Genomic DNA, 19,107 nt, shown 5'->3' on the forward strand with positions numbered 1-19,107 from the left:
TGCAGGGGACATGGATTCGGGCCCTGGTCTGGGAAGATCCCACGTGCCGCGGAGCAACTAGGCCCGTGCGCCACAACTACTGAGCCTGCGCGTCTGGAGCCTGTGCTCCACAACAAGAGAGGCCGCGATAGTGAGAGGCCCGCGCACCGCGATGAAGAGTGGCCCCCGCTCGCCGCAACTAGAGAAAACCCTTGCACAGAAACGAAGACCCAACACAGCAAAAATAAATTAATTAATTAATAAACTCCTACCCCCAACATCAAAAAAAAAAAAAGCTCTTGCCCACTGATCGTCAGGGGAGGGGAGCTGGCCTGTAGACGTCTGCCCTGTGTCCCACCCATTGCCTCTGTAATAAAGCAAACGTTCCTTTCCACCAACCTTGCCCCTTTATTGGCTTTAGAGCAGCGAGCGGCTGGACCCCACTTTCGGTTACAGAGGGAACCTCTTCCACCTGGGGCAGAAGAGGGACTGCCACGTGAGCTTCTGGAGAAGCCGTGAGCGGGCACTGGGCTGATGAACCCGCCTGGCAGCTCTGCGAATCCTCTGGGCAGGAGTCCAGGCCCGTCTCGAGCCCCCAGCTCCAGGACTCACCCCGGCAAGGGCCTTCAGGCGGGAAGAACGGCCACTGTCCTGAGCGCTCATACCCGAGGGACTGCTAGTCTCAGGCTCCAGGGCCTTTGTTTGTGTTGGACAAAGTGAAGAGAAGAGAGGTGGTCCTCAGAAGGTTCTGGAAACAGTTATGCTCCTGGGAGTAGAGACCAAACCCCTGGGAGGATCTTCCTTTCGGGGAGAATTTTGGTAATTCTGGGCCTGCAGAACAGGTATTTCTCCACAGCAACTCCCGACAGGTCCCCAAAGCCTGTGGCCTGAGGACAGAGTACCTTCCGGGCCACTCGCTGTCAGTCGGCCTGTGACAACCTTCCCTGACGTCCCACACCGCGCCCTCGGGGCCTCCCAGCAGCCAGGCTGGCAGACGGCCTCTCTCCCTGTTGTGATAAGTGCCCCCTGGGGTGGACTGTTCAGACAGACAGGCTTTGAGCAGGGACAGCCCTCGAGGTCACAGACGTTTGTGAGCCCAGCCTGCGAGGCTCACTTCACACCTGCAGGGGGGCCGGCCCCGGCCTCGGAGACCTTCAGTACTGGCCCCGGGCACGCAGGCAACCCATCTGGGGCGACAGGTGGGGAAGGAACACATCATCTCCCCTTCCTCCACATTCCCATTTGCGTCTGGGGTCTGAAATCGGAGGCGAGTGCTTCTCCAGTCCCCCGAACCCCTCCAGCATCGATAAACAGTAACAGAATTCAGGGGCTCAAAGGGTTAAACCCTGCAGCGTGAGGACAGGTCCATGCCGGGCTGGCGGGGGTCACCCAGCTCCCCACCAGGGAGGGTCTTTGGATGAGCAGTACAGCACCCAGGGGCCGAGAAGAGGTGAAGCCAGGTCCAACCCAGTGACCCCAAATGATGAAAGCCACCCCCAAAAGCACCCAAAGTGGAAAATGGGCACAACTAAGGCCATAAACATCCTTCTCGTACACCCCAGAGAAACTGAATCCTCCAGGGGAAAACTCCTAACCTTCATTCCCGGAAGTGGTACTGGCAGGGACAAAACTCCAGACATTTTGTGTCAATATACTCAAACCTGGACAGATGTGAACACAGGGCCCTTCTCTCTTCCCTCCTCTGACTGGGCAAGGGTTGGGGATACAAAAGGAGACCCCCCCGAAGGGCTGCTTGCTAACTGGGGGTGCTCCGAGGGCTGGGGGTGTCCATACACGAGAACGGGACAGCTCCCTGCACCAGAAAAATCTCCAAAGAAAGAGCCTGGACCTCCTAAAAAGACTCAACACTCCCCACACCTGGGCGTTTGTGTCTAAAAGAGCCAAGAGACAGACCCCCAAGTCCGACTCACTTTCATGACCACAACAAAGAATAGCAAGTCACTGAAGAACCACAGGAACAGGTCAGGAGAAACAGTAAAGAAATAACAGAGACGTCACGGGGAAAGAAACGGCGAAGAGGAAGAAGGACGGCACGCAAAACTCAGACACCTGGTTCATCTATTCTGGATGAAAATATACCCCGATTAGGAAGAAGAAAGGTCTCAGTACTTCACGCTAAGGAGGAAAATAAGAAGCCGTGAAACCAACTCTACAAACAAATAACTCAAAAGAATAATCTTCCAAAACAGCGAGCACGGGGCTATGAAAACAAATGGGAAGGCCAAACAAGACGGTGACAAATCAGAAGGCACAGGACAGAATGGACGCACCTGAAGATACCGTAAAGAAAGAACAAACAGGGAAAACGCCAGGTGATCAAAGCAATTAGAGAAAAGAGGACAGAACCAGAGAAGGAAAAGCCCATATGAGAGCAACCGTGTCCCCACTCTGGAGAACAGCATGGAGGTTCCTGAAAAAACTGGAAACAGAGCTACCAGATGATCCTACAATCCCACTCCTGGGCATATACCCTGAGAAACCATAATTCAAAAAGATACATGTATCCCGATGTTCATTGCAGCACTATTTACAACAGTCACGACATGGAAGCAACCTAAGTGTCCATTGACAGATGAATGGATAAAGAAGATTTGCGGGGCTTCCCTGGTGGCGCAGTGGTTGAGAGTCCGCCTGCCGATTCAGGGGACACAGGTTCGTGCCCCGGTCCGGGAAGATCCCACATGCCGCGGAGCGGCTGGGCCCGTGAGCCATGGCCGCTAAGCCTGCGCGTCCAGAGCCTGTGCTCCGCAGTGGGAGAGGCCACAACAGTGAGAGGCCTGCGTACCGCAAAAAAAAAAAAAGAAAAAGAAGATTTGGTATACACACACACACACACACACACACACACACACACACACGAATACTACTCAGCCATAAAAGAGAACGAAATAATGCCATTTGCAGCAACATGGATGGACCTAGAGATTGTCATACTAAGTGAAGTAAGTCAGAGAAAGACAAATATCATATGATATTGCTTATATGTGGAATCTAAAATATGACACAAATGAACTTATTTACAAAACAGGAAGAGACTCACAGACATAGAAAACACACATATGGTTACCAAAGGGGAAAGGGGGGGAGGGATAAATTAGGAGTTTGGCATTAACAGATACATATCACTATATATAAAATAGATAAACAAGAACCTACTGTATAGCACAGGGAACTATGCTCAATATCTCGTAATAACCTATCATGGACAAGAATTTGAAAAAGAATAGATATATATGCATAGGTATAACTGAATCACTTTGCTGGACACGTGACACCAACACAACACTGTAAATCAACTATACTTCAATTTAAAAAAAAGAGCAATTTTGGCTCTGAAACACAGAACGCTTCCCCCAGAGGGGAGGAGAAAAAAGGAAAAATCTGTGAAGCAGAATGCAAGCAGCACCTGCATATCAGAAGCTTTTCCAGGAAACACAGAACGGCCAGCACCAAACACTTCCTGGTCTAGCAACTAGAACGGATTCTTTAGGAATCCAGGAAAGAAAAACACCAAGTCCCCGACAAGGCGTGTCCAAAGCGAGTTCAGGGCAAGCGGACCATGGGACAACATCCCTGCAGATCTGGGGCAACGTGGGGTGGGAACTGACTCAAAGATCCCACAGGAAAACCGCACGCAAGCCGACGATTTCAAGCACATCGTTGATGCTTGTTATTTGCAGATTCCGTATCTGGGAATTTGCCTACTTGCTGAAATTTACTGGGAACCTCAAATCAATTCTTGTGGCACCTCTGTGACCGCTTACAGACACAGCACAGACGTGCCCGTTCCCAGCTGAGTTTGAACAGAGGACCTGCTGCCTTCTGTGTCAGCTGTGATCTTGTAAACAAGTGTCCTTATCCTAGTCTATTCAGTGCTCCGTTTTTGCATTTCTGTGCTTTCTGTTGCTGATTTTGCTGTTTAAAACGGTCCCTGGGCACAATGCTGAAGTGGGGTCTGGTGTCCATGGGTGAAAAGGCTGTGACGTGTCTCGGGGAGAAATCACATGTCAGCTGAGCTGCATCCAGGTGTGAGTTACAGGCTGCTGGCCGTGAGCTCGGTGTTAATAGTGAGTCAACTCTACGTAACAACTCTAAGTAACATTCTTCACACAGAAACGCACCTACAACAAGGCTGCATACTGATCCATGGATGAAGATGCAACCAGAGGCTCGCAGGATCCTCACCTGTGTGTCACCTGTGGACGACGGCCCAGGACTCCCTGGATCAAGGAGACTTCAAAGAGCACCCCGACCGCCAGTGATGAGACCAGTGGGCCGTTCACTGCGGAAGCACTGCCCCCAGGACCTCTTCCTGAAAAAACCCTGGACGGTCAACTCCATCCACTTAAGAGGTGGAATGAAATGAAGACCTGTGACGAGAAGGCCACTGTCCACCCAGCAATGAGCAGTGAACCTGGAAGACGGCCTGAGAGATGCCGGGGCTCTGAGCGCTGCAGCAGGTTGCGTGTTACATGGGGTGGACAGTGGCCACGTGCAGAGAGCTCGACACCAACAAGAGTCGGGGGGTGGGGAGGAGAGGCCGCGTGTGTACACGTGTGTGTGCATGCGTGTGCACGTGCAAACGGCTGCCTGTTCTCCACACACTGTGACCTTTTCCTTCCCAGGTTCAGAGCTAAACTACATTCCCCACCCTCCTCTGTGGTCAGGTGCTTGGGGTCAGGTGCAGCCTGCGGAGGACGTGAGGGAAGGTGGGAGGAGAGACGTGGTCCATGGGTTATCTCTTTTCCCTGCCTCATCCTCTGAGCAGGTACAGGAGACCCGGGGGAGGACTCCAGAGGCCAGGCCATGTCCCCACTACCCGGCTGGAGGAGCCTGAGTCCCTGAATGGCTGCATGGACCAGAACTGCTACCGCCACCTCTTCATTCCTGCCCATCCCCAGTGGACCGGGAAATAAAGCATCTATGGGTCAAGTGCCTGAGATCTGGAGGTCTGTTTATCACAGCTATCAGCTTAATCCACCCCAAACAATACAAGGAGAGAACACTAAGTTCCTTACAGCAATAAAAAAGGAGGCAACAAGCTGTAATCAAAAAATGACAACAAATAAAGATTTCAGCCTTCCAGTGTTTTGTAATTGTTTCTTTTAAGTTTATAGATTCATTTGGAAACAGTCTCCCTTATGGCAAAAGAAATAAAATAAAATAACTAAAGTTCAACATTTCCTTCACTGACTTTTTCTCCTTTTAGAGTCAAATGAAATCATCATAATGGTGTTGACTTATTAACGGCGTGTGTACTTTGAGCCTTACCCACGTATTTCCATCCATACACGGCCACCTGTTACCTGTAACCCTTTGGAGAGACACGTCTGAAATGTTCATTAAATGTTACTGACAACCACTTCTGGCACTGGCATCTGTGCTTTTCCATATGACGACGTTTTTCTAATAATCTTGTTAACTTTTATAAGAGGTGTTAAATGACATGGAAGAGAGAAGAGCTGGGACTTCCCTGGCGGTCCCAGTGGTTGGGACCTTCCAGTGCAGGGGGATGTGGGTTCGATCCCTGGTCAGGGAGCTAGGATCCCACATGCCTCTGGGCCAAAAAACCGAAACATAGAGCACAAGCAATATTGTAACAAATTCAAGGAAGACTTTTAAAAAAAAAAAAAGGAAGAGCTGAATGCCGGGACAGCCACATTGCTGGCTTCATTCTGGGGTTCAGGTCGCCCTGAGCTCTCCCTAGAAGGTAGGGCCGTCTGGCCTCGCTCTTAGATGACCAGTGTCAGGAGCACAGCACCCTCAGCCCATGTAGGGCCCCTCCCCAGAGAGCAGGGCTGGGGGAGACCACGAGCAGAGGTCTCCTGGGAGAGCAGAGACCCCAACCCCGAGGCACCAAACCTACTCATTAGACCCCCGGACACCAGGAGATGAGGTCCCGGGTCAGAGACCACGTGATGTACCTGCACCAAATGGCCAGGTGGTGGTGCAGTGAGCCTTTCCCCCCACCCCCCGCGGCCAAGTCCCTCTGATCCCAAGCGCGGCCCCTTCCCCATCAGGCCCTTCAAGTACAAAGGCTGGACGTGGTACACCCGACTCCCCTTCCAGAGCGCCCCAGAGGCCGTCTACATCCGAGAGACAAGAATTCCCAGCCAGAGGTGCCCACTCAGCCTGACTGTGGGTCTGCCATCTGCCGGCCTCCAGAAAGCCCCTCCTGGGTTCCCCGACCCATCTCAGCCTCCCCATTGGCCCAGACGCCGTACCCAGTAGCCAGACCCTGGACAGTGTCCTCGGGGGGTTCAAGTCCAGCCCAGCCCAGCCCAATGGGTCCCTCGCCACACTGTACCCCACTGCCAGGTGCCCCCCCCCAGGCTTCCCGCGTGCGTCCCTGTCACCTGCCATGCCCTCGCCCGAGGGAAACCCTCCTCCATCTTCCGAGGCCCCGCTGAAATGGAACCACGGCTGGGAAGACCCCTCTCCTGCACCCCCAGGTACCTCACGCACGTCCACCCCAGAACGACAGTCTTCCTCGCGGGCGATGCTACAAACAGCATTGGGCCTGGGCCTCCAGGGACAGCTAGGACGTGGCCAACAGGCAGCGCGGGGAAGGGCACACCGGACACAGCTTGCACACCCCAGGAAGTGGGGGGCACAGAGCGGCAGGGGAAGAGGCAGGGCCCTCCTGCGTGCTGGCAGCCCGCCTGCCAAGGCGCCCACTGTGCGCGTTGCCGCTGCAAGGCTGGTCTCTGTGCCCCCGATGCTTGGCCTCCGTCCCTGCAGGCAGCAGGTGCTGCTGGCAGTGCATGAAGAGGACGGAGGGGGAGGTGGTCGGGACCACCAGGAGGGGGCAGGCGGGGCGGGGGGCTCGGCGGGGAGGGGGCAGGGGCCCAACGCGTGGGCCACAGGGACCGGCCGGGCAGAGGGGCCCAGGGGCATCTGGAGTTCAGGTCACGCCTGGCGCTGACCCGGGCGCAGGCTCACCGTCTGCTGCAGGTCCTCGATGATGATTCGCAGCACCAGGGTGTTGCCCTGGCTCTCCTCCGCCCTGGCGCCGCCCGGCTTCTCCGCTGTGGCCCGGATGGTGTCGTAGATGGTCTCTTCCTTGGAGCTGTCCGAGTCTGATTCCTCCGAAGAGTCGGAGAAGCTCTGGGCCATCTCGTCCTCGCTGGACGTCGGGCTGCGCGGCATGGCTGTTTGTGTCTACACGGAGGGGGAGAAGGAAAATAAACTTTGGGGGAAATTGAAGAAAGAACCCGGGGGCGTCTGAGTGAGGCAGGCTCCCACGTTTGTGGACGTGATCACAGGCAGAGTGACCCGTTGTCCGGCGCTCGAGCCAGGAGGCCGCCAGGACCCAGTGGGGACCCCGTGAGCCCTGTCTGTCCTGGTGCTTGGAAACCCAGCATTTAAAAGGAGCCCTAACTCTCTGTGGCCATGACCACAGCTTACGGGGATTAACCAAAGGGGCAGTGGGGCACTTTGAAACGTTCCGAGGTAAGAGAAAAGGCTCCCTTTGTTTTTCTTGGAGGACAGAGCAGCAGGAAGGGAAGAGATGCAGGCTTCAGGTCAGAAGGGTGCTGAGCTCCCGCTATAATAACCCCCTCTGCTTCAAACACAGCAATGATAGGTATTGTGTAAAAACAGACCCGGCGCGCAGGGCCAGGCTCAGAAGTGAGATAATCTCCAGGCCCAGGAGAGCAGCAGAACCCAAAGTCGTGGGCAGGCTGACGGGGGAGGCTCGGGGGTCCCCAAGAGCCCGTGGAGGCTGGGAGGGCAGCTTCCTTACCATCAAGCGCAATGAAAGTTCAAAGTTCCCCATGAAGGACCCAGGTCAGGAGGCCAACTGCCACCTTGGACCACGGCTGTTAGCAGGACAGAACTGGGGAGCAGGCAGCACACTGGCACACCCCCAGCTCTATGGGCAGGGGTCCAGAAAGGTTCGGATAAAAGCCAGTGCGACCCGGGGGTGCTGGTGGGGAACGAACGTGCCAAACCAGCAGGTGCACTTCTGCGTGACTCTGTAAAGGAGGTCAAAGGCCAAGGTCACGTGCACAGGAAAGATGTCCAAGACTGTTGCCTGCAAAACCAGGGTGTCCTGGGCGACCCGGCTCACAGGCTCTCTTCTTCCCACGGACTGCACAGCTGTGATCAGACTTGAACCCCAGCTACACACACAGGACCCCAAATGTAATCCTGAGAAAGGAAATCGGTCTGTAGGACCATTCAGACATGGTGTCCTTGTTCACAAAGGTTGGAAAGATGCAGACTTGTCTACTGACTGTGAGTGTGATGTGACGGGGCAGAGGCACCGATGGGAAACACAAAGTCCTAAAGTCGGGAGGGGCAGAAAGGGGTTCACAGGGCCTGTGACGCCACTTGTAACGTTCGGTTCCAGCCAACAGGACAGAATGCCAAACTTCGACAAACCTGGGGACACAGATGTTTGCTACATTATTCTCTGTGCTTTCCTTTCACTGTGTTGGAAATATTTCACAGCAGAAGGAGGGGATGGGGGAGGGAGGAAGGAGGGAGACAAGCAGGAGGGAGGGGGGAGGGAGGGAGGGAGGAACACGGTCACCTGCCCGTCTGCCTCAGGTGCTGGGGTGCATGGCCCCTGCACTGTTTCATTTTGCGGGGAGCCTCAGAAAAGTCCCAGGTAGGACAAAGCTCGGCCACTGCCAACTCGGTGTCCAGTCTGGGAAGGCTGATGCCCACCGTCTATTTCCAGAGTTCATTGAAGGACAGTAAACACCCCGGGAAGTGTTTCTCTGCTTGTCCACCAGGTCCCTAGACACTTGCAGCAACTGACCAGACACACAAAGCCCGGCAAAGTGCGGGAGCCACTTTAGAAACGCACCCTCAAAAGGCAAGACCGTGACTAGGTCAGGGGCTCCCTTCCAGCCACGAGGATCTGGACCATCCTTGGGCAAGGGGCCGGGATAGTGTGGCCCCCAGATGCTCTTCTGTTTGGCCTGCAGAGGGTTTAGAATGTGTCCTAACCCAGAGGCTTCACATGAAAACACAGATTTCTGGCTCACTGTGACCCTCGGGAGAATCTGGCGTTGATGGGGGTGGCCACACAGCGCTCGGGGGAGGAGCCAGCTGCGGCGACCTCCCTGGCCAGCCCGCCCTCCACCCCAGGTCCTCCCGGAACCAAGAGGCTCCATGCTGCCAGATGTCCCTCCTGCCCGGCTCTCTCCCTGGCCCACGGGCCGTGAATCTGTGCACCTGACGACCGACCCGCCCAATCCCCCAGGCTGGCCTTCTCCTCTGTCTTCTGCCTTCAAACCACCCGTGAGGGGTCCCCAGCTAAACATCTCAAACAGCAGATCATCCAAATCACCCAGGGAGATTTGACTTCTTAAATTAAAATTTCCAGAATTCACCCGTGTCGTTCTGCATTAACGTTTCAGGGCACCTGGGAATTCCTGTATTCACTGCCAAACGACTTTGTCATTTCAGCTTCATGTTTTCCCAACCATACAAGTGCAAAATGTGGAGAGGGCGGAGAGGGCTGTGGCCAAGGGCAGGGTCTGGATACTCCCAGTTCTACCTTAGGAAGGTCCCAGACAGCCTGGCTGCAACTTCTACTAACACGTTCACTCCTGCATTCGCTCGTTCACCATTTATACAGGAAAAAAGTAAGTGCCTGGCATAATTACATGCTACATAGACACTATATAATATATAATACAGTTACAATTATAATATAGACATAATTGTATATTATTATATTGCATATAATTATATGTATGTAATTATCATGATGTATTATAACGTAATATAAATGTAAATTGTGTATTATACAGTTGGGTATAATAATTATTTCCAACTAGGGTTCCAGGTTTCTATGAAGCATATCCTCTAGAACAGGGGTTCTTCATCCTGCCTGCACAGGAAAGTTACCTGGGATCTTTAAAAACAAAAACAAGGGCTTCCCTGGTGGCGCAGTTGTTGAGAGTCCACCTGCCGAGGCAGGGGACACGGGTTCGTGCCCCGGTCCGGGAGGATCCCACGTGCCGCGGAGCGGCTGGGCCCGTGAGCCATGGCCGCTGGGCCTGCGCGTCTGGAGCCTGTGCTCCGCAGCAGGAGAGGCCACAGCAGTGAGAGGCCCGCATACCGCAAAAACAAAACAAAACAAAAAACAAAAACAAAACCAGTGGTGCCAGAAGGTCTGATTCAATTGGTCTGGGTGAGGCCCCAATATCACATTATCTTTAGACGCCCCCCAGCTGAATGCAATGAGTGAGAGCTCCGGGTCGCCTGGAGCCGAGTCCGTGCCTGTAACTGTGAATCACTAGGCATCAGCACAGAGAGACACAGAGGGATGAGCCCCGCCTCCTCCTGGGGGGTGAGGGGCCATGTCAGTGGTGGATGGGACGGGCGCGGGTGTCGGGTCTGGTCTCTCCGGGCTTCGGTGGCTTCTTTCTGTCCTGATGGGTGGAAGTTAGTGCAGAGTAGCTTCTGCCCCAGTAAGAGCTGCTTCTTCCCCTCCTGACCCCGTGTCTGTGCTGCTTCAGAACCCAGCAGGGACCAGCAGAAAACAGGCAGAGGGATAATGGGATGGGACATCACATCACAGGTGGGGATCCGTACCAAATGAGGAGGGACCACGGTCAGGTCCTTGGGAGGCCAGGTACGGGCAGGGGCAGGGGCATCTGCTGGTGGGGTAGGGTTTAGTGTTGGGGTAGGGTTAGGGCTGGGGTAGGGGTTAGGGCTGGGGTAGGGTTAGGGTTGGGCTAGGGTTAGGGTTGTGGTAGGTGTTAGGGTTGGGGTAGGGGTTAGGGTTGGGGTAGGTGTTAGGGTTGGGGTAGGAGTTAGGGTTGGGGTAGGGTTAGGGTTGGGGTAGGGTTAGGGTTGGGGTAGGGTTAGGGTTGGGGTAGGGGTTAGGGCTGGGGTAGGGTTTAGGGTTGGGGTAGGGGTTAGGGTTGGGGTAGGGGTTAGGGTTGGGGTAGGGGTTAGGGTTGGGGTAGGGTTAGGGTTAGGGTTGCGGTAGGGTTAGGGTTGGGGTAGGGGTTAGGGCTGGGGTAGGGTTAGGGTTGGGGTAGGGTTAGGGCTGGGGTAGGGTTAGGGTTGGGGTAGGAGTTAGGGCTGGGATTAGGGTGAGGGTCTCTGGGGCAGCGTTCCCATGCAGGATGAGCTGGGACCCCAGAAAGCTCATCGGCTTCCGGCAGTGTGGGCCTCAGTGCCAGCTTTCGAGAATCGGGCGCGTGGAGAGCCAGGTCAGAGCAGACACAGCCCCCACCCATGCCTGCCAGGCCCTGGTGTGCCTCCCTCAAGTGCATTCCAGGTCCGGCTTCCAGAAACAGCTACCATGGCTTGAAATTTTTAAAATATAATTGTGCCCCAATCATTCACTTCCACCATGTCCATTTTCTCTAAAGCCCTCGGACGTGCTTCCCGTCTCGCCCTCTTGCTAATGCAGCACTTCCATCCATCCTCACTGTCCCTCCACCATCTGGAGCACAGGGGACACTCGCTGAACCCTGGGCAGGAGTCGGGGGCAGCAGGCCTCGGGGAGGTGCCACGTTCTGGCGGAAGCTCAGAGCTCAGCCCCATGCTGGGTCTGCAGGCGTCAGCCGCCTTTAAACTCCAGCCACTGCTGCTGGGCAGGACTGTGAACAGCCCACATTTCCAGATCCGCAGGTGGTTTTGAGACAGGTCAGATGAGAGGCAAAAGCTTGGAATGTACAAATGTTGGAAATTCGTTGTTTTTCCAGGGTGACGTTGCAGCTGCAGACCCCATGCTGGTGACCCATCGTGGACACGCAGGCCTAAAGAGTAAAGTGTGCCTGACCCCAGGGTCTTCTTTCCAGAAAAGCGAAAGCGGTGATGGTGGTGGTTTGAGGATGTTTGTGCCAGGCTACAATCAAATCGACTCTGGGAACAGAACTGACAACACCAAGGGGAAGGGGTCCTGCGTCCCCAGCTTCCCCACCGGCCACAGACATCATTTGGCCACGAGGGCCCCACCGTGGCCCTCACATCGGCTTAGGGGTGATTGTCACACAGGGACGTGTCTGCCACCAACACCCACTGGACGGGTCTGAAAGGGAAAAGGCAGCACCGGTACCTGCTTCCTTCCGGGATGTCCTAGGAGTTCAGGCCAAAAGCCCCAGCAAGAAGGTCTTGACCTTAATAACGGGCTTGGGTAATGGGATCACCTGATCCATGGGAAAAGCAAACACCTGGGAAAACACTTAATTATTAACTGTGGGTGGGATCGCAGGTGACACAGAGGGCACCGGGGGCCATTTACATTTTGGATAAACAATGGATATGCTTTATCCTAAGTACTCCCTAAATAGCGCATGGGGCCCACGCATGCTAAAACATCATCCATCTGAAATTCACACAGGCTTCTCTAACCCTATCATCATGAGGGAGCGGGGGAGGTTCCGAGGAGAGGCACGGAAAGACCAAAACTCAGTCTGGATACCACCCGCCCCAGGAAAAGTCAGCGCCAGGACACGGGAGGGAAGGTTACTCACCACCCACGGGCAGACGTTTCTAGTATAACTAACCTCTTGGGGAAAATACCAAACTCTACAAACTCAAGTCGATAAAGTTCAATGTCTCTTAGAACGTGTTTGTTTCATTGGCCCCGCTGGGTACCTATTAATAAGGGAAAAAGAAAATAACGGTGGTAAAAGCAATTTTAACAAAGACTCCATGTCCTGATGCCGAAGTGTTCCAGGGAAGCACGCAATCGTTCCAAGAAAACATAAAATCTTAAACTGTCTCATGAGTCCCCTAACACCTGTGAGGAACAGGCAGCTAGGTTTTCCTCTTGGTTCCTTCCAGACACAGAGAAAATATGAAACCTGACCTGGGACAGAAGTCAGTTTGTTTTTGGTAGTAAAAACAAACCAAAAAACCCATGGCCGAGGCTGACTTTATCAAGGTCAAAGTTGCAAGAATCATCTATATGAAGATCACCTTAAAAATGGAGAGAGTCCACAGCTCTGGTTTATTTCGTGTGTGTGTGTGTGTGTGTGTGTGTGTGTGTGTGTGTGTGTATGATTTTCTTGCAAAAAAGAGGTTTTTATTCAACTGGAATCTCAAAGACACCCGACACATTTAACACACTGGAAGCAAGATTTTGTGACTATTCATTTATTTTGCACGTTCGAATGTATATAACTATCTTATCATCAAAGCAGTGAGACCACCCCTTCCCTGAGGAGCTGCACTGACACTCTGTACAGACACGGGAACTCGGGTCAAGGTCACAGCCAAAGGTTGGCAGCAGCCTCCAGCAGAACTGGCAGGTCTGGAACCGGATTCGGGAGAAGCCCGGGTTCTATCGCACTGTTTGAAAGTTGCTAACAGATGATGGTCAATGCAGGCTGAGAGCGAGTGAGGGTGGTGGAAGCAGGTGGGTTTCGGGGAGGAGTGGGCCAGGTGGAGCATGAGAGCAGCCTGGGAAGGTGAGGAAAAAGCATGCCCTGTGTCTCTGTGTTCATTTAATCCGTGTTACTTTTCCCCGCACCCATACAACACATCCACTGAGAAGGGGCCGGGAGGCCCTGGGGCACTGGGCAGGGGCATGGGCTGCCCTGGAAGTTGCTGCAACACCAGCCCCCCAGTAACTGAATCAGAACCTGGTAGGGGTGGTCTAGGGTTCAGACCACACCTCAGAGTACGGGGAGACACCAGGATTCAGGTCAAGCACCACCTCCCTCTTCCAAGAACCCCTGCCTGGAAGCCGCCCCCCTCAACTACCCCCAGCAGAGTGACTGCAGCTGCAGCCCACCTGGCGCCACATGGCAGCCACCCCATCTGTTAGGGCCACATCCTCTACCACGCCGCAGGGCGGGTGGGTGGTGTAAATGCAGACCCCGGCCACCAGCGTGGCGTTAGCCCCCGTGTCTCCCCATCAAATTCACATGTTGGAGTCCTGACCCCCAGCACCCCAGAATGTGGCTGTATTTGGAGTTGGGGTCTTTCAGGAGGTGATTATGGTGAAATGAGGTCACTAGGGTGGGGCCCTAATCCCACAGGACTGGTGTCCTTATAAGAAGAGGAGGTCAGGACACAGACACACACAGAGAGACAATCTACATGCGGAGGAGAGGGGCCTCAAGAGGACCCAGCCCTGTGCACACCTGGATCTTGGATTCCAGCCTCCAGGACTGGGGACAGTGAATGTCTGTGTGTGAGCCCCCCAGGCTGTGGGACTTGGCCATGGCGGCCCCAGGAAACTCACACAGGGGTGAGACCCTCCTGACCTTCTCCGTAAATGGGTGCATGAACCACATTGATGACCAGAACACGCCATTTAGCCAGGTTTTCTTGGCATCTCCACAGCCCCTGTCTAAAATAAACTCTCCATTTCCATCCCATCTTGCACCTTCAGAGGAACTCAGAGGACGAGGTCTGTCCTCTCTTCCCATGGCTTGTCGGTACCATCATTTCCCCCTGGGACCCTCTCCCGAGCTCCCCGAGTCTTTCCTTCAAGCCTGGCTCACCCCAGCCCAGGTCAGACCCGACTCCCAAAACTATACAGACTCTCCTCCCCTCTCCTCGCTCTCTCCCGGGAATACCCGTTGTCCATACCGCCCTGTTAACCTCCAATGATTCCCAGCTAGTGTTCTGAGAACCATTCCATCACATACGCTCCAATCCACCCCTGGTCAAAGAAGTTTGGGAAACATAACTAGATTAAACAAAAGTGCACCAATAGCTTTACCGCAGAATTGATCAGAGCGGTCGTCTCAGAGAGTGGCAGATGCTGCATTTCCCAAAAGCACCTGCCCCCGAAACGCTTTCCCCTGGAGAGGACAAATGTCATCTCCCGCAGCAGCCGTGTCACGTGCCTCCAGTGCACGTCCCCCACAGGCCAGCTCCCTGCCAAGCACAGCCGCCCTAGGTCCTTACTGCGTAAAGAAACGCACGGCAGGAAATCTGAAATATTCCTCTACTCAGAAGAAAAGGGCTCCAGACTTACAGCTACTCAATACCTTCTCCTTCAGCCAAAATCATTTTCCCCGAATCAGAAAAGGAGCTGCCTGAAATAAAATGATGTCTCCATCGAAGATCGCTGACTATGAGAGGAAGGGTCACACGCCTTCGTGGTGTGTTCTACGTGGACACGGGAGTATTGAGAAGGGGTCTGGGTAGATTAACAGAAATGCTGGGATTTGGAGCATTCACGAGCTGAACCCAGTTCCCTTCCGTGCTGCCCAGTTCCCTCGGGACTGTGTGCTCTCCAGGCAACAGGTGTGTGGTCCCCACCGCTTCCTTGTCCGGACTCAAGACGGCCTTGGTCTCTGCCTCCCCCGGTCCTGGAGAGAGCCAGGCTGGGTTTCCCATAGGGTCACGGGGGCTCCCGTCTGAGCCTCTAAGGTAAACGGGGCCACACAATTCTAAAGAAGTCCTGCTTTTATCACAGGCCCACATTTCCGTTTTCTTCCAGCATAAATTAAGAGATTCTGCCCAACCAGTGCGCACCCAGCTCCTAACCTCTTCACAACACGAGTGGCTCACTTGTCTAACATTGTTGCAGAAACCAAGAATCAACTCACCCAAAGAAAAATGAGAGCCAAGAAGTCCCTCCCTCTCCTGGGAGGCGGTCTCTCCCGGCGCCTCTCAAACCCAAGCTGTGTTCAACAGTCCTCGTGTCCTCAGGGATCAGAGGCCCAGACCCTGACAGCCCCAAGGTGGATGTCGGGGGACTAGGAAATGAAACACCCTCGGTCAGGACCCAAACTCTTAGAACACGAAAACGAAAAGAGCATTTCCTTAACTGGAACAGTGCATCTCCCCCAGTCCTGTAGCAAACATCAGTATAATCGATAAACAAGCCAACAGATAAGTGAATACATTGTTTCAGGATTAAAAGGATGGGGGAAAATAATTACTTTTCAGATATAATGCTTCTCTGTGTGGAAAAGCCAAGAGGATCTAGTAATAAATTATTTAAACCAGTGAAAAAGTACAGCAAATATCAGATAAGAAATTAATACACAAAAGTTAACTGAATTCTGTTACATTTGCAATAGACAATTAAAAAACATTAAAAAAAAATACTATGGGGGCTTTCCTGGTGGCGCAGTGGTTGGGAATCCGCCTGCTAAGGCCGGGGACACAGGTTCAAGCTCTGGTCCGGGAAGATCTCACACGCCATGGAGCGACTGAGCCCGTGAGCCACAACTACTGAGCCCGTGTGCCACAACTACTGAAGCCCACGCGCCTAGAGCCCATGCTCTGCAACAAGAGAAGCCACCGCAATGAAAAGCCCGCACACCACAATGGAGAGTAGCCCCCGCTCGCCGCAACTGGAGAAAGCCCACGCACAGCAACGAAGACCCAACACAGCCAAAAATAAATTTAATTTAATTTAATTAAAAAAAATACTATCGTACTCCCAACGATAGCCAAAAATATCTAAGAAAAAATATCTAAAGCAACCTGTGCTAGACCTTTATGGAGAAAATTAGTAGGACACCATTTAGAACAAACACAGAAAGAAATGAAGGAAGACCCAGATGGATGGAGAGATCCACCATCATCACAGGGTTTCATATCTTAAAGACAAAGGTCCTCCACAGTATACAGATGTGCTGTAACTTCCAACAGAAAACCTGGTAGCACTGTTCACAGAATTCAACATTCTGATTGTAAAGTGTGTGGACAAGGGGAAAGAGCCCAAAATAACCAGGACAACTTTGGAAACCAAGAGGGGAATCACTCGATCGTTTGCCAAGGCTTCCTAAGCAGTTATAATGTGAGGTCAGGATGACCTTGCTACAAAGACAGACACGGAGATCAGTGGAAAAACAGAGAGCTCGGAACAGGCCTTGTAAATGCGGGTATCCAACGTGTGTCGGTGCGTCGGAGGGAAAAGAACCAGTACATACGTGATGCGGACATCGTGGGGTATTCACGTAGAAAGTGTAAGAAGCAGAGCCCACCCCACTCCCTACACGCAAACCAATGCCACACGCGCTCAAGATTTGACTGTGAAAAAGCAAACCTATAAACGTCTAGAAGAAAAAAATACGAAATGACACCGTAATAGAAGATCTCTTATTCAAGGAGTTTGGGATGCTCCAGAGACGCTGTTTTAGCACTGCTGTAACAGATGAGCACAGACTTACTGGGATAAAACAACAGAAAGGTATTCTTTCTCAGCTTTGGAGGCAGAAATCCTAAATGAGCCACACTGGGCTAATGCCAAGGTGTGGTCAGGGCTGATTCCTTCTAGAGATTCCAGGAAAGACTCCGTTTCCTTGCCCTCCTCAGGTTCTAGGGTGACCTCTACTCCCCCAGACAGTCAGCCCGCCTTCTCCCTCCAGTGCATCTGTGTCAGACCCCCTCTGCCTCCCTCTAATGGGGACCCCGAGATTACATTCAGGGCCACCCCAAATCGTCCAGAACAACCTCCCCATCCCAAGATCCTGACCTTTATCACATCCACAAAGCCCCCTTTGCCATATAAGGTCCCATTCGTGGAGTCCAGGGATTACAGCCTGGATATCTATGGGGGCCGTGACTCAACCTACCACAAACACGTGAAATGATTCTTTGCCGAATAAATCAGAGGGGAAAAGCCTTTCTTTCAAGAATGCACCAAATACAAGGCCTAAAGGGAGAGACTGACAAACTCAGTGACGTGGAAGCTAAAACCTCCATTAGACACTGAGAACAGGCACCGGAAAGCTCTGCAACTTCGGAAGGACTCGTGTCATCCCAAAGAGCACAAAGCACGGGACTCAGATGCACGTGGGCGAGGGCGTCGGAAGGGCTGAGCGACAGAGGAAAACCACGACACAGGACGCAGCGAAGTGCAGGCCCCGTGGGGAGGGGCCCTGGGAGGCTCTGCCAGCGCGTCCCGAATGCAGCCCCTAAAGCCTCACTGCTACGGACTGTAGTGTGTCCCTGAACTTCATATGCTGAAGCCCTAACCCCCAATGTTACTGTATTTGGAGAGAGGCCCGTAGGGAGGTACTTAAGGTGAAATGAGGTCATAAGGGCTGAGCCCTAATCAGATAGGGCTGGTGTCCTAAGAAGAGGAAGAGATACCTGAGTCCCCCACCCATTGCGTGCCCCTCTCTCTCTGCCACGTGAGGCCACAAGGAGAAGGCGGCCGCCTGCAGGCAGGAAGCGAGCCCTCACCAGGAACCATATCAGCCAGCACCTTGACGCTGGGCATCCAGCCTCCAGCTCTGGGGTAAGTACAGCCCGTCGTGTAGCCCCCAGTACTTTGTGATGGTGGCCCAAGCTGAGACACTCACCTTCTTCAGAGTCAAGTGCAAAATATTACAGAGCCTACGGGCAAACAGGCTTGGGCAGCCCAGACCACTCAACCCCACAGCTTCACCCACAGGGGCCCGAGGAAGGGACCCGCCCAGCCAGGTCGGCCCCTGCACGGGTCTGAAAGGCACGGCCCACCACACACCTTCATCTCTGAGCCCCTGGGCCTCTGGCATATGTGTGTCCCCAGAATGTCTGCTTCCAGTAGAGACCAGTTTCTCCAAAATTGAAAGCGAAATCCCCAGGCAGACTTCTTCAAGGAGTTTGCTGTTTTACATGCAGGAAGCAGTGTCTTCACAGCCTCGGCACCTGCAGGGCAGCGTCCTCAACCTCACTGACACAGTGGGTGGCACTGAGGTCCCCAGACCCTGGAACGGCCACTCCTTGCAGGAAAGATGCCCCTGCTCTTTGGAGTTCGCACACTTCCAACGCTCGTTCGTGACTGTGAGAAGTCTGCCTGCGGTTGGGTCAAAACCCTAACACGCAGGTGTATGAGCCTCTCGTGCCCACTGTTAACAAATCACCACGAACTTGCGTGAACCCCTTGTTTACAGAGGCAAGGCTGTGCCCGCTTCCCCTGCACTCACCAGCCATGCCCCTGGCCCCAGCATTTATTCCCCGACACCCCTCACTTGCTCATGAATGACATACACCATCCTTCCCTTCTTTGCACACCGTGCGTGCATCCCCATTCTTGAACGGACCACACACTTCCTGAGGGTGATCTCTGCATCTGGCTGTGCGTCCCCCGGGGCCGAGAAAGGAGTGTCGCCCGCCCTCGGGGACGCTTGGTGAGTTACCAGGGAACTGATGGGCAACAGCGCCCATGCCACCAGGAAACAAAGTGAGGACGCTCTGTCCACATCAGGAGTAATCACAGAGCAGCCGGGA

At 53.6% G+C, this 19,107-nt stretch overlaps 1 protein-coding gene across 1 annotated transcript in view; it reads right to left on the reverse strand.

Moving 5' to 3' along the window:
* The window catches only part of SHANK2 (SH3 and multiple ankyrin repeat domains 2), a 456,320-nt gene extending 449,171 nt beyond the window's left edge, over positions 1-7,149 (reverse strand). Inside the window, exon 1 of the mRNA XM_065881611.1 lies at positions 6,943-7,149. Within this exon, the coding sequence (XP_065737683.1) occupies positions 6,943-7,149 (207 nt within the window). The remainder of the gene's footprint in view (positions 1-6,942) is intronic.
* Between the last annotated feature and the right edge of the window lie 11,958 nt (positions 7,150-19,107).

The sequence above is a fragment of the Phocoena phocoena genome, chromosome 8 (assembly GCF_963924675.1).
Source record: "Phocoena phocoena chromosome 8, mPhoPho1.1, whole genome shotgun sequence".
NCBI classification, from domain to species: domain Eukaryota; kingdom Metazoa; phylum Chordata; class Mammalia; order Artiodactyla; family Phocoenidae; genus Phocoena; species Phocoena phocoena.